The sequence below is a fragment of the Ranitomeya imitator genome, chromosome 10 (assembly GCF_032444005.1).
Source record: "Ranitomeya imitator isolate aRanImi1 chromosome 10, aRanImi1.pri, whole genome shotgun sequence".
Lineage (NCBI taxonomy): Eukaryota > Metazoa > Chordata > Amphibia > Anura > Dendrobatidae > Ranitomeya > Ranitomeya imitator.
The window spans coordinates 120529836-120542719 of NC_091291.1; the positions used below are offsets into that span (position 1 = coordinate 120529836).

The following is a 12884-nucleotide window of genomic DNA, read 5'->3' on the forward strand; positions in this document are numbered from 1 at the left end:
TTGGAGACCACAGAGGTGTAATCCCCACCGACCATTAATTGATTGCACTTTATAAGATGTAAATGCTTTATCATGACCTCTGCTGAGCCCACCAACCTTCAGCAATAAGCTAATACCGCCAGCGTGTAGTTGTGGCTGGTCATAATAGCAGTATTGCTTGTCGGCCATTCATATGAATGAATGGTAATGTAATATTTTCAAGTGGTTCTCTAGGCCCTGAGTTAAGCCTCACCACCTCCGTGATGGTGACGTCCATATGCAAGTTGTGTATCTACTGTTCATATTGTACAAGCTTATTAGTCTCCTCGCTTACTTATTGCTTCCCGAAGGGGTTGTTCGGGATTTTAACACTGATGGCCTATCCTTAGGATAGATAATGTCTGATCGGTTGGAGTGTGACACCCTTTACCCCTACTGGCCGGTGGCGGCAGCGGTGGACAGAACTGCTTAGTTACGGAGCTACGCAGCACAGCGGCCGCAGCCAGGTCCTGTATATTCACCCCCTACTGATTGAAATATGGGACAGATGTGCGGCTGAGCAATTCCAACTCACACCGGGAACAACTGATCAGCGTTGGAGCCGGTTATCGGACCCCCATGGATCAGACATTGATGACCTATGCTAAGGATAGGCCATCGATTTTAAAGTCCCAGAAAACCCCTTTAATTTTGAGCCTTTCACTGCTAAACTTATGTTCATAAATGAGGAGCAAGGTGGAGGGTGAGCTTTTTTTAAAAAAAAAATTGAGACCGACTTACACAAGTATTTGTCTCGCGCTCCAATGCTTTCTTGTCCCTCGACAGTCCCCACTTACTGCAGCAGCAGTGATGTCCTGACTCAGGGATTTGTGACCACTTCAGCCAATCACTGGATGTAGGAGCAGTTGGCTGCAGCAGTCCCACGTCCCTGAGATCAGGACATCATTGCTGCAGCAGTTAGTAGAGTGGTCAGATAAACGGTGAAAATATATATATTTAACAAAATGAACCCTTTGCGCAGTAGCAAGGAATTTCTATCTATGGGGAAAGTCCTGTAAAGCTATGTGCACACGTTGCGGATTTGGCTGCGGATCCGCAGCAGATTTGCATCTGTTTTCCCTGCGGTTTACAGTACCATGTAAACCTATTGAAAACCAAATCTGCAGTGCCCATGGTGCGGAAAATACCGCGCGGAAATGCTGCGTTGTATTTCCCACAGCATGTCAATTCTTTGTGCGAATTCCGCAGCGGCTTACACCTGCTCCTCAATAGGAATCCGCAGATGTAAAACCGCAGGTGGAATCTGCACAAAAACCGCAGGAAATCAACTGTAAATCCGCAGGTAAAATGCAGTGCGTTTTACCTGCGGATTTTGCAAAAAGGATGTGGAAAAATCCGCACACGAATCTGCAACGTGTGCACATAGCCTTATACTTGACAAATAGTTCATATCAGCCTGTTGCAAAATTCACTTTAAAATATAAGCACACTACGTCTCATTGAAACAAATTGTTGATATAGATAAAACTGGTGCAGAGAGGAATCTGAGTGCTACTGTGTTGTTAATTTGCAGGTTAGCTCCCACTGCTCCACTTTTTGGACTTTGAGGGCGCAGTCAGACATCCATGCAAACCGGTCCAAGATCGTAGCACAGTGCACGGACTGGCCACGGATCTCCTGACCCAAAGTGACTGTTGTGATATATTTTTATGAAGCTGTCACGCTCGAGTGAGGAGACCTGCGGCCAGTCGGTGCATTGCGGTCTGATATCGGACCGATTTGCACCCTGACCCGGAGTTTGGGGTGCCCCTTGGGAGAGGTCGGTTCGTACCTGTAAAACATTTCTTGAAGTTGAAGGCTAAAGAAAGACGTAACAATAACTGCTCATAGATGCATTTAACAAGCCGGTAACCATTTTTCTGAATGTCGTTTGCTGTTCATTAATCTGGACAACGTGTGTTTTGCATTTAGAAACTGAGAAAACTTCCGGTGAGTTGGATTTTCTTATCCGGTATGAAAGTATCTTCAGCGAGGCGTTGTCAGACCCACAGAGCGTCTTAGAAAACCTAAGCAGGTGTCAAGAAATCAATGAGGCAGAGAAACAGGTGAGAGCCCCTATAGTCCACGTGGCGGCACCCCCTAAGAGATGTGTGTGCACTTGTACATGATGGCGAAAACCACAGCCGAGATGAGTACGATCCTTACGGGTTCTGATTTCTTCCTGGGTAATATTTGCAGCATTATTTCTTGGCTGCCAAGGGAAACACTGCTGGATGATTTGTGCACTTACCCGTTCATCCCTTCCACATCCATGCCTATTTTTTCCCTTGTTGCACAGTACAGTCTTGTACACTCTATGGCAGTGTTCCCCAAGTCCGGTCCTCAAGAGCCACCAACAGGTCATGTTTTTAGGATTTCCATAGTATTGCACAGGTGATAATTGCATCATCTGGACAGGCAAGCATTAAATGACCTGTGCAATACTAAGGAAATCCTCAAACATGACCTGTTGGTGGCTCTTGAGGACCGGAGTTGGGGAACACTGCTCTATGGGGTAATTTCATTAAGCCTGCAGTTTTTTTGCATGAACAGCTTGATTCTTTCCCTCTGTAACTTGTGGTTTCCACATGCCGTGATAGAGAAGGTCAGTCTTCAGGGCCTGCACAGCGTAGGTGTATTCTCAGCAGCCCCTGAAGTTTTGCTTTCTGCTCATGTGTTTTGCACTAAAGGCTGTGGTGGAGTGCTGTCAAGCTGAAGAAGGGACCTCAACGTTTGCAAAACTGCTGGAGAAGGTTAAAGACGGCCAGAGCATTGTTGTGGAGACCGTCCTGGCTTTACTCAAGTTGTGCCGAGACACCAATCCGAGCGTAAATGAAGCGTTGCGTGAGAACGAGCCACAAGAAAAAGATTCGGAGGAAGAACAGTTAGTGGAAACTGGTAAGGAAACCATTGCCAAAAAGAATGTAAAACTTCTCATTCCAGCGACTTTACATTCGCTGTCGGTTAGGTATCGGTAGTGTGATGTGTGTTTTGTGAATGTAGTAAAATACGTACCGGTTGCTGCCGTCTGCCGTTTTCAACGCTGCTGCAGTCCCGCTCCGATTTCTTGTGACTGCAGCTCACACTGAAGATTTTTACTCTCTTAAGGTAAGTTTATGAGGGCCTCCTTCTGAGTCCCAATAGATTTGCATTGATAAATGACTTCCATCTGCCCAAACATTGGAGCGATTCGGCTAGTAACAACCGGGTGTGACATCATCCAAGAAAGGAGCAGAATAAACCTAAAAACTGCAGTATTCAGCCTCCTGGAAGGATTTTGCTACACATGGAACATACATTACTGATAACTGACCCGCTCCCATCCCACCTCATCCCTAACCTTTCCACGGTCTTCATCCCAACCCTAACACACCTCTTCAACCTCTCACTCACAACAGGTGTCTTTCCCTCATCCTTCAAGCATGCCAAGATCACACCCATCCTCAAAAAGCCCTCCCTCGACCCATCCTCTGTGTCTAGCTATCGCCCAATATCTCTTCTCCCTTATGCCTCCAAATTGCTAGAGCAACACGTCCATCTTGAACTGTCCTCCCACTTCTCCTCCTGCTCCCTCTTTGATCGGTTACAATCAGGCTTCCGTTCCCATCACTCAACTGAAACTGCCCTAACTAAAGTCACCAATGACCTACTAACTGCCAGGAGCAAGCGACACTACTCTGTCCTCCTTCTCCTGGACTTGTCTTCTGCCTTTGACACTGTAGACCACTCCCTTTTGCTACAAATCCTCTCATCCCTTGGCATCACAGACTTGGCCCTTTCCTGGATCTCGTCATATCTGACAGACCGAACATTCAGTGTCTCCCTCCCCCACACCACCTCCTCACTTCGCCCCTTGTCAGTCGGTGTTCCTCAAGGCTCTGTTCTAGGACCCCTACTCTTCTCCATCTACACTTTCGGCCTGGGACAGCTCATAGAATCCCACGGTATGCAGTACCATCTCTACGCTGACGACACGCAGATCTACCTCTCCGGACCTGACCTCTCCTCCTTGCTTACCAAAATCCCGCACTGTCTGTCTGCCATTTCAGCCTTCTTTTCTGCTCGCTTTCTACAACTGAACATGGACAAAACAGAATTCATCATCTTTCCCCCATCTCACTCTACCCCTCCACCAGACCTATCCATCAATGTCAATGGCTGCTCACTATCCCCAGTCCCACACGCCCGGTGCCTCGGGGTGATCCTCGACTCTGCCCTCTCTTTCAAGCCACATATCCAAGCCCTTGCCTCCTCCTGTCGTCTCAAACTCAAAAATATTTCCCGGATCCGTGCTTTCCTTGACCGCAACACTGCAAAAACGCTAGTGCATGCCCTTATCATCTCCCGCCTCGACTACTGCAACCTCCTACTCTCTGGACTCCCCTCTAGCACTCTGGCACCACTCCAATCCATCCTACACTCTGCTGCCCGACTAATCCACCTGTCCCCCCGCTATTCCCCAGCCTCTCCCCTGTGTCAAGCCCTTCACTGGCTTCCTATCGCCCAGAGACTCCAGTTCAAAACCCTCACACTGACATACAAAGCCATCCACAACCTGTCTCCTCCATACATCTGTGACATGGTCTCCCGGTACCTACCTACACGCGATCTCCGATCCTCCCAAGACCTCCTTCTCTACTCCCCTCTCATCTCTTCTTCCCATAACCGCATCCAAGACTTCTCCCGTGCTTCCCCCATACTCTGGAACTCTCTACCCCAACACATCAGACTTGCGCCTACCATAGAAACCTTCAAAAAGAACCTGAAGACTCATCTCTTCCGACAAGTCTACAGCCTGCAGTGATCCTCAACCTACTGAACAGCCGCACAGCCAGCTCTTCCCTCTCCTAGTGTATCCTCACCCACCCCCTGCAGACTGTGAGCCCTCGCGGGCAGGGTCCTCCCTCCTTATGTACTCGTGTGCCTTGTTATCTGCTCATGTTTAATGTATTTGTCTATATTTGCCCCGTATTCACATGTAAAGCGCCATGGAATAAATGGCGCTATAAAAATGTATAATAATAATAATAATAATAATAATAATAATAACTGATGATGAAATGAAAAAACAACAACTTAGGAGTCGTAATTTTGAACTTTGGTGTTCTCTTATAGGGAACCTGTCTGTAATATCAGCTTTGCCACCCCACACCTCAAAACCCGCATATATGGGCCTGCAGATCTTTGAAGTGTAAATCCAGTGACGCCATTATATCTGCTATCTGTTGCTGCATTCCTGGGTAATCCAGAGTATTCTTTTATATGCAAGTGCTTAACAGAGCACTTGAAGGGAACCTGTTATTTCAGTTAACGCTATTAACCTGTAGATGTAGGGTTAATCTGCAGGTAAATTGCGTTAGGAAGGTTTCTGGGTGTCGTGCCAAATTTGTGGCAACCGGTAGTTTGTTGTCGGGCAATGTGACGGGGCATGCTTACAGCTGCCGCTCACCGTGCTGTCGGCACACCTGTATGACTGAAAGCCTTTCTAATACTGTTAACCAGCAGATTAACCCTATATCATGGCGCTATTAGACACAACAAATTCCCTTTAACCCCTTCCCGACCTGTGACACAGCGTATGCGTCATGAAAGTCGGTGCCAATCCGACCTGTGACGCATATGCTGTGTCACAGAATGATCGCGTCCCTGCAGATCGGGTGAAAGGGTTAACTCCCATTTCACCCGGCCTGCAGGGACAGGGGGAGTGGTAGTTTAGCCCAGGGGGGGTGGCTTCACCCCCCCGTGGCTACGATCGCTCTGATTGGCTGTTGAAAGTGAAACTGCCAATCAGAGCGATTTGTAATATTTCACCTAAAAAAACTGGTGAAATATTACAATCCAGCCATGGCCGATGCTGCAATATCATCGGCCATGGCTGGAAACACTTATGTGCACCCACCCCACCCCACCGATCGCCCCCCCAGCCCCCCGATCTGTGGTCCGCTCCCCTCCGTCCTGTGCTCCGCTCCCCCGTCCTCCTGTCCGCTCCCCCCGTGCTCCAATCACTCCCCCCCGTGCTCCAATCACTCCCCCCCGTGCTCCAATCAAACCCCCCCGCGCTCCAATCAAACCCCCCCGCGCTCCAATCAAACCCCCCCGCACTCCGATCCACCCCTCCGCACTGAGATCCCCCACCCCGTGCTCCGATCCCCCACCCCGTGTTCCGATCCACCCCCCCCCCCCCCGTGCTCCGACGCCCCCCCCCCCGCACTCCGATCCACCCCTCCGCACTGAGATCCCCCCCCCCGTGCTCCGACGCCCCCCCCCCCCGTGCCCTGATCTCCCCCCTTTTATACTTACCTAGCCTCCTGGGGTCCGGCCGTCTTCTTTCCTGGGCGCCGCCATCTTCCAAAATGGCGGGCGCATGTGCAGTGCGCCCGCCGAATCTGCCGGCCGGCAGATTCGTTCCAAAGTGAGTTTTGATCACTGAGATAGGTTATATCTCAGTGATCAAAATAAAAAAAATAGTATCCTTTAAAAAGATGTGTAGTAGAGGGGTTACAAGGACACTAAACTTCAGGAGGGCAAATTTCCAACGGATGAGAGAGGATCTTGGTGCAATTAACTGGGACGATATCCTGAGACACAAAAATACACAGAGAAAATGGGAGACGTTTATTAGCATCCTGGATAGGACCTGTGCACAGTATATACCGTATGGGAATAAACATATTAGAAATAGGAGGAAACCAATATGGCTAAATAGAGCTGTAAGGGGCGCAATAAGGGACAAAAAGAAAGCATTTAGAGAATTAAAGGAAGTAGGTAGTGAGGAGGCATTAAATAAATACAGAAAATTAAATAAATTCTGTAAAAAGCAAATCAAGGCAGCAAAGATTGAGACAGAGAGACTCATTGCCAGAGAGAGTAAAAATAATCCTAAAATATTCTTTAACTACATAAATAGTAAGAAACTAAAAAATGATAGTGTTGGCCCCCTTAAAAATAGTCTGGGTGAGATGGTGGATGAGGATGAGGAAAAAGCCAATATGCTAAATGACTTTTTTTCATCAGTATTTACACAAGAAAATCCCATGGCAGACAAAATGTCTAGTGATAAAAATTCCCAATTAAATGTCACCTGCTTAACCCAGCAGGAAGTGCGGCGGCGTCTAAAAATCACTAAAATTGACAAATCTCCGGGCCCGGATGGGATACATCCCCGAGTACTGCAGGAATTAAGTACAGTCATTGATAGACCATTATTTTTAATCTTTAAAGACTCCATAATAACAGGGTCTGTGCCACAGGACTGGCGTATAGCAAATGTGTTGCCAATATTCAAAAAGGGAACAAAAACTGAACTCGGAAACTATAGGCCAGTAAGCTTAACCTCTACTGTGGGTAAAATCCTGGAGGGCATTCTAAGGGACGCTATACTGGAGTATCTGAAGAGGAATAACCTCATGACCCAGTATCAGCACGGGTTTACTAGGGACCGTTCATGTCAGACTAATTTGATCAGTTTCTATGAAGAGGTAAGTTCCAGATTGGACCAAGGGAACCCAGTGGATGTAGTGTATATGGACTTTTCAAAAGCTTTTGATACGGTGCCACACAAAAGGTTGATACATAAAATGAGAATAATGGGGATAGGGGAAAATATGTGCAAGTGGGTTGAGAGCTGGCTCAGGGATAGGAAACAAAGGGTGGTTATTAATGGAGCACACTCGGACTGGGTAGCGGTTAGCAGTGGGGTACCACAGGGGTCAGTATTGGGCCCTCTACTTTTTAACATATTTATTAATGACCTTGTAGGGGGCATTCAGAGTAGAATTTCAATATTTGCAGATGACCCTAAACTCTGCAGGGTAATCAGTACAGAGGAGGACAATTTTATATTACAGGATGATTTATGTAAACTAGAAGCTTGGGCTGATAAATGGCAAATGAGCTTTAATGGGGATAAATGTAAGGTCATGCACTTGGGTAGAAGTAATAAGATGTATAATTATGTGCTTAATTCTAAAACTCTGGGCAAAACCGTCAATGAAAAAGACCTGGGTGTATGGGTGGATGACAAACTTAAATTCAGTGGCCAGTGTCAGGCAGCTGCTACAAAGGCAAATAAAATAATGGGATGCATTAAAAGAGGCATAGATGCTCATGAGGAGAATATAATTTTACCTCTATACAAGTCACTAGTTCGACCACACTTAGAATACTGTGCACAGTTCTGGTCTCCGGTGTATAAGAAAGACATAGCTGAACTAGAGCGGGTGCAGAGAAGAGCGACCAAGGTTATTAGAGGACTGGGGGGTCTGCAATACCAAGATAGGTTATTACACTTGGGGCTATTTAGTTTGGAAAAACGAAGACTAAGGGGTGATCTTATTTTAATGTATAAATATATGAAGGGACAGTACAAAGACCTTTCTGATGATCTTTTTAATCATAGACCTGAAACAGGGACAAGGGGGCATCCTCTGCGGTTGGAGGAAAAAAGGTTTAAGCATAATAACAGACGCGGATTCTTTACTGTAAGAGCAGTGAGACTATGGAACTCTCTGCCGTGTGATGTTGTAATGAGCGATTCATTACTTAAATTTAAGAGGGGACTGGATGCCTTTCTGGAAAAGTATAATGTTACAGGGTATATACACTAGATTCCTTGATAGGGCGTTGATCCAGGGAACTAGTCTGATTGCCGTATGTGGAGTCGGGAAGGAATTATTTTCCCCAATGTGGAGCTTACTCTTTGCACATGGGTTTTTTTTGCCTTCCTCTGGATCAACATGTTAGGGCATGTTAGGTTAGGCTATGGGTAGAACTAGATGGACATATAGTCTTCCTTCAACCTTAATAACTATGTAACTATGTAAATGACCCCCCCCCTTTGTCATCCCCATAGGTAGGGACAATAAAAAATAAATAAAGAATTTTTTTTTTTTTTTTGTTCCACTAATGTTGGGGTAAGAACTAGGGGTAGGGTTAGGGGTAGGGTTAGGGTTTCGGTATGTGCACACGTATTCTGGTCCTCTGCGGATTTTTCCGCAGAGGATTTGATAAATCCGCAGGGCTAAACCTCTGTGGATTTATCGCGGATTTACTGCGGTTTTTCTGCGCATTTCACTGCGGTTTTACAACTGCGATTTTCTATTGGAACAGTTGTAAAACCGCTGCGGAATCCGCAGAAAGAAGTGACATGCTGCGGAATGTAAACCGCTGCGTTTCCGTGCAGTTTTTCCGCAGCATGTGCACAGCGATTTTTGTTTTCCATAGGTTTACATTGAACTGTAAACTCATGGGAAACTGCTGCGGATCCGCAGCGTTTTCCGCAGCGTGTGCACATACCTTTAGAATTAGGCTATGTGCACACGTTGCGGATTTGGCTGCGGATTCGCAGCAGTGTTCCATCAGGTTTACAGTACCATGTAAACATATGGAAACCAAATCCGCTGTGCCCATGGTGCGGAAAATACAGCGCGGAAACACTGCATTGTATTATCCGCAGCATGTCAATTCTTTGTGCGGATTCCGCAGCGTTTTACACCTGTTCCTCAATAGGAATCCGCAGGTGAAATCCGCACAAAAAACACTGGAAATCCGTGGAAAATCCGCAGGTAAAACGCAGTGCCTTTTACCCGCGGATTTTTCAAAAATGGTGCTGAAAAATCTCATACGAATCCGCAACGTTGGCACATAGCCTTAGGGCTAGGGTTAGGGTTGGAATTAGGGTTGTGGTTAGGGTTAGGGGTGTGTTGGGGTTAGGGGTGTGTTGGGGTTAGGGTTGTGATTAGGGTTACGGCTACAGTTGGGATTAGGGTTAGGGGTGTGTTGGGGTTAGAATTGAGGGGTTTCCACTGTTTAGGCACATCAGGGGGTCTCCAAACGCAACATGGCGCCACCATTGATTCCAGCCAATCTTGTATTCAAAAGGTCAAATGGTGCTCCCTCACTTCCGAGCCCTGACGTGTGCCCAAACAGTGGTTTACCCCCACATATGGGGTACCAGCATACTCAGGATAAACTGCACAACAATTACTGGGGTCCAATTTCTCCTGTTACCCTTGAGAAAATAAAAAATTGCTTGCTAAAACATCATTTTTGAGGAAAGAAAAATGATTTTTTATTTTCACGGCTCTGCGTTGTAAACGTCTATGAAGCACTTGGGGGTTCAAAGTGCTCACCACATATCTAGATAAGTTCCTTTGGGGGTCTAGTTTCCAAAATGGGGTCACTTGTGGGGGGTTTCTACTGTTTAGGCACACCAGGGGCTCCGCAAATGCAACGTGACGCCCGCAGACCATTCCATCAAAGTCTGCATTTCAAAAGTCACTACTTCCCTTCTGAGCCCCGACATGTGCCCAAACAGTGGTTTACCCCCACTCATGGGGTATCAGCGTACTCAGGAGAAACTGGACAACAACTTTTGTGGTCCAATATCTCCTGTAACCCTTGGGAAAATAAAAAATTCTGGGCTAAAAAATTATTTTTGAGGAAAGAAAACTTATTTATTATTTTCACGGCTCTGCGTTATAAACTTCTGTGAAGCACTTGGGGGTTCAAAGTGCTCACCTCACATCTAGATAAGTTCTTTTCGGGGTCTAGTTTCCAAAATGGGGTCACTTGTGGGGGGTTTCTACTGTTTAGCCACATCAGGGGCTCTGCAAACGCAACGTGACGCCCGCAGAGCATTCCATCAAAGTCTGCATTTCAAAACGTCACTACTTCACTTCCGAGCCCCAGCATGTGCCCAAACAGTAGTTTACCCCCACATATGGGGTATCAGCGTACTCAGGAGAAACTGGACAACAACTTTTGGGGTCAAATTTCTCCTGTTACCCTTGGGAAAATAAAAAATTGCGGGCTAAAAAATCATTTTTGAGAAAAGAATTTTTTTATTTTTATTTTCATGGCTCTGCGTTCTAAACTTCTGTGAAGCACTTGAGGGTTCAAAGTGCTCACCACACATCTAGATTAGTTCCTTTGGGGGTCTAGTTTCCAAAATGGGGTCATTTGTGGGGGATCTCCAATGTTTAGGCACACAGGGGCTCTCCAAACGCGACATGGTGTCCGCTAATGATTGGAGCTAATTTTCCATTTAAAAAGCCAAATGGCGTGCCTTCCCTTCTGAGCCCTGCCATGCGCCTAAACAGTGGTTTACCCCCACATATGGGGTATCTGCGTACTCAGGACAAACTGGGCAACAACATTTGTGGTCCAATTTCTCCTATTACCATTGGCAAAATAGGAAATTCCAGGCTAAAAAATCATTTTTGAGAAAAGAAAAATTATTTTTGATTTTCATGGCTCTGCATTACAAACTTCTGTGAAGCACCTGGGGGTTTAAAGTGCTCAGTATGCATCTAGATAAGTTCCTTGGGGGGTCTAGTTTCCAAAATGGGGTCACTTGTGGGGGAGCTCCAATGTTTAGGCACACAGGGGCTCTCCAAACGCAACATGGTGTCCGCTAACAATTGGAGCTAATTTTCCATTCAAAAAGTCAAAAGGCGCGCCTTCCCTTCCGAGCCCTGCCGTGTGCCCAAACAGTGGTTTACCCCCACATATGAGGTATTGGCGTACTCGGGAGAAATTGCTCAACAAATTTTAGGATCCATTTTATCCTATTGCCCATGTGAAAATGAAAAAATTGAGGCGAAAAGAAATTTTTTGTGAAAAAAAAAAAGTACTTTTTCATTTTTACGGATCAATTTGTGAAGCACCTGGGGGTTTAAAGGGCTCACTAGGCATCTAGATAAGTTCCTTGGGGGGTCCAGTTTCCAAAATGGGGTCACTTGTGGGGGAGCTCCAATGTTTAGGCACACAGGGTCTCTCCAAACGCGACATGGTGTCCGCTAACGATGGAGATAATTTTTCATTCAAAAAGTCAAATGGCGCTCCTTCCCTTCCAAGCCCTGCCGTGCGCCCAAACAGTGGTTTACCCCCCACATATGAGGTATCAGCGTACTCAGGACAAATTGGACAACAACTTTCGTTGTTCAGTTTCTCTTTTTACCATTGGGAAAATACAAAAATTGTTGCTGAAAAATCATTTTTGTGACTAAAAAGTTAAATGTTCATTTTTTCCTTCCATGTTGCTTCTGCTGCTGTGAAGCACCTGAAGGGTTAATAAACTTCTTGAATGTGGTTTTGTGCACCTTGAGGGGTGCAGTTTTTAGAATGGTGTCACTTTTGGGTATTTTCAGCCATATAGACCCCTCAAACTGACTTCAAATGTGAGGTGGTCCCTCAAAAAAATGGTTTTGTAAATTTCGTTGTAAAAATCAGAAATCGCTGGTCAAATTTTAACCCTTATAACTTCCTAGCAAAAAAAAAATTTTGTTTCCAAAATTGTGCTGATGTAAAGTAAACATGTTGGAAATGTTATTTATTAACTATTTTGTGTCACATAACTCTCTGGTTTAACAGAATAAAAATTCAAAATGTGAAAATTGCGAAATTTTCAAAATTTTCGCCAAATTTCCGTTTTTATCACAAATAAACACAGAATTTATTGACCTAAATTTACCACTAACACGAAGCCCAATATGTCACGAAAAAACAGTCTCAGAACCGCTAGGATCCATTGAAGCGTTCCTGAGTTATTACCTCATAAAGGGACACTGGTCTTTAAGGTCAAAATAGGCTGGGTCATGAAGGGGTTAATTAGTCTCTGCCTCCCCAGGTTGTTTTCGGCTCAGCACCAGCCTCTTTAGCTTGATTGATGGCTCACTGTCTGATTTCCTATCCTGGTGCCTGATGTCACCGTGAGCTATCAGTCGGCTTAAAGCGGTTGGTGATGGCCAGGGAAACCATCAATGGGCAGAGGATTCTTTTTTTTTTTATTTAAATAGATTTTTATTAACAATATAAAGAAGAACATCAGAATGCCATTTACATTACAATATGTTACATGCACATTT

The 12884-nt window shown here is 45.6% G+C and overlaps 1 protein-coding gene across 1 annotated transcript in view; it reads left to right on the plus strand.

Annotated features, from left to right (window-relative positions):
- ZBTB40 (zinc finger and BTB domain containing 40) overlaps positions 1–12884 on the plus strand; it is a 47148-nt gene that overhangs the window by 7522 nt on the left and 26742 nt on the right. The window contains exons 3-4 of the mRNA XM_069742414.1: positions 1951–2084; positions 2709–2916. Coding sequence (XP_069598515.1) covers positions 1951–2084; positions 2709–2916 — 342 coding nt within the window. The remainder of the gene's footprint in view (positions 1–1950; positions 2085–2708; positions 2917–12884) is intronic.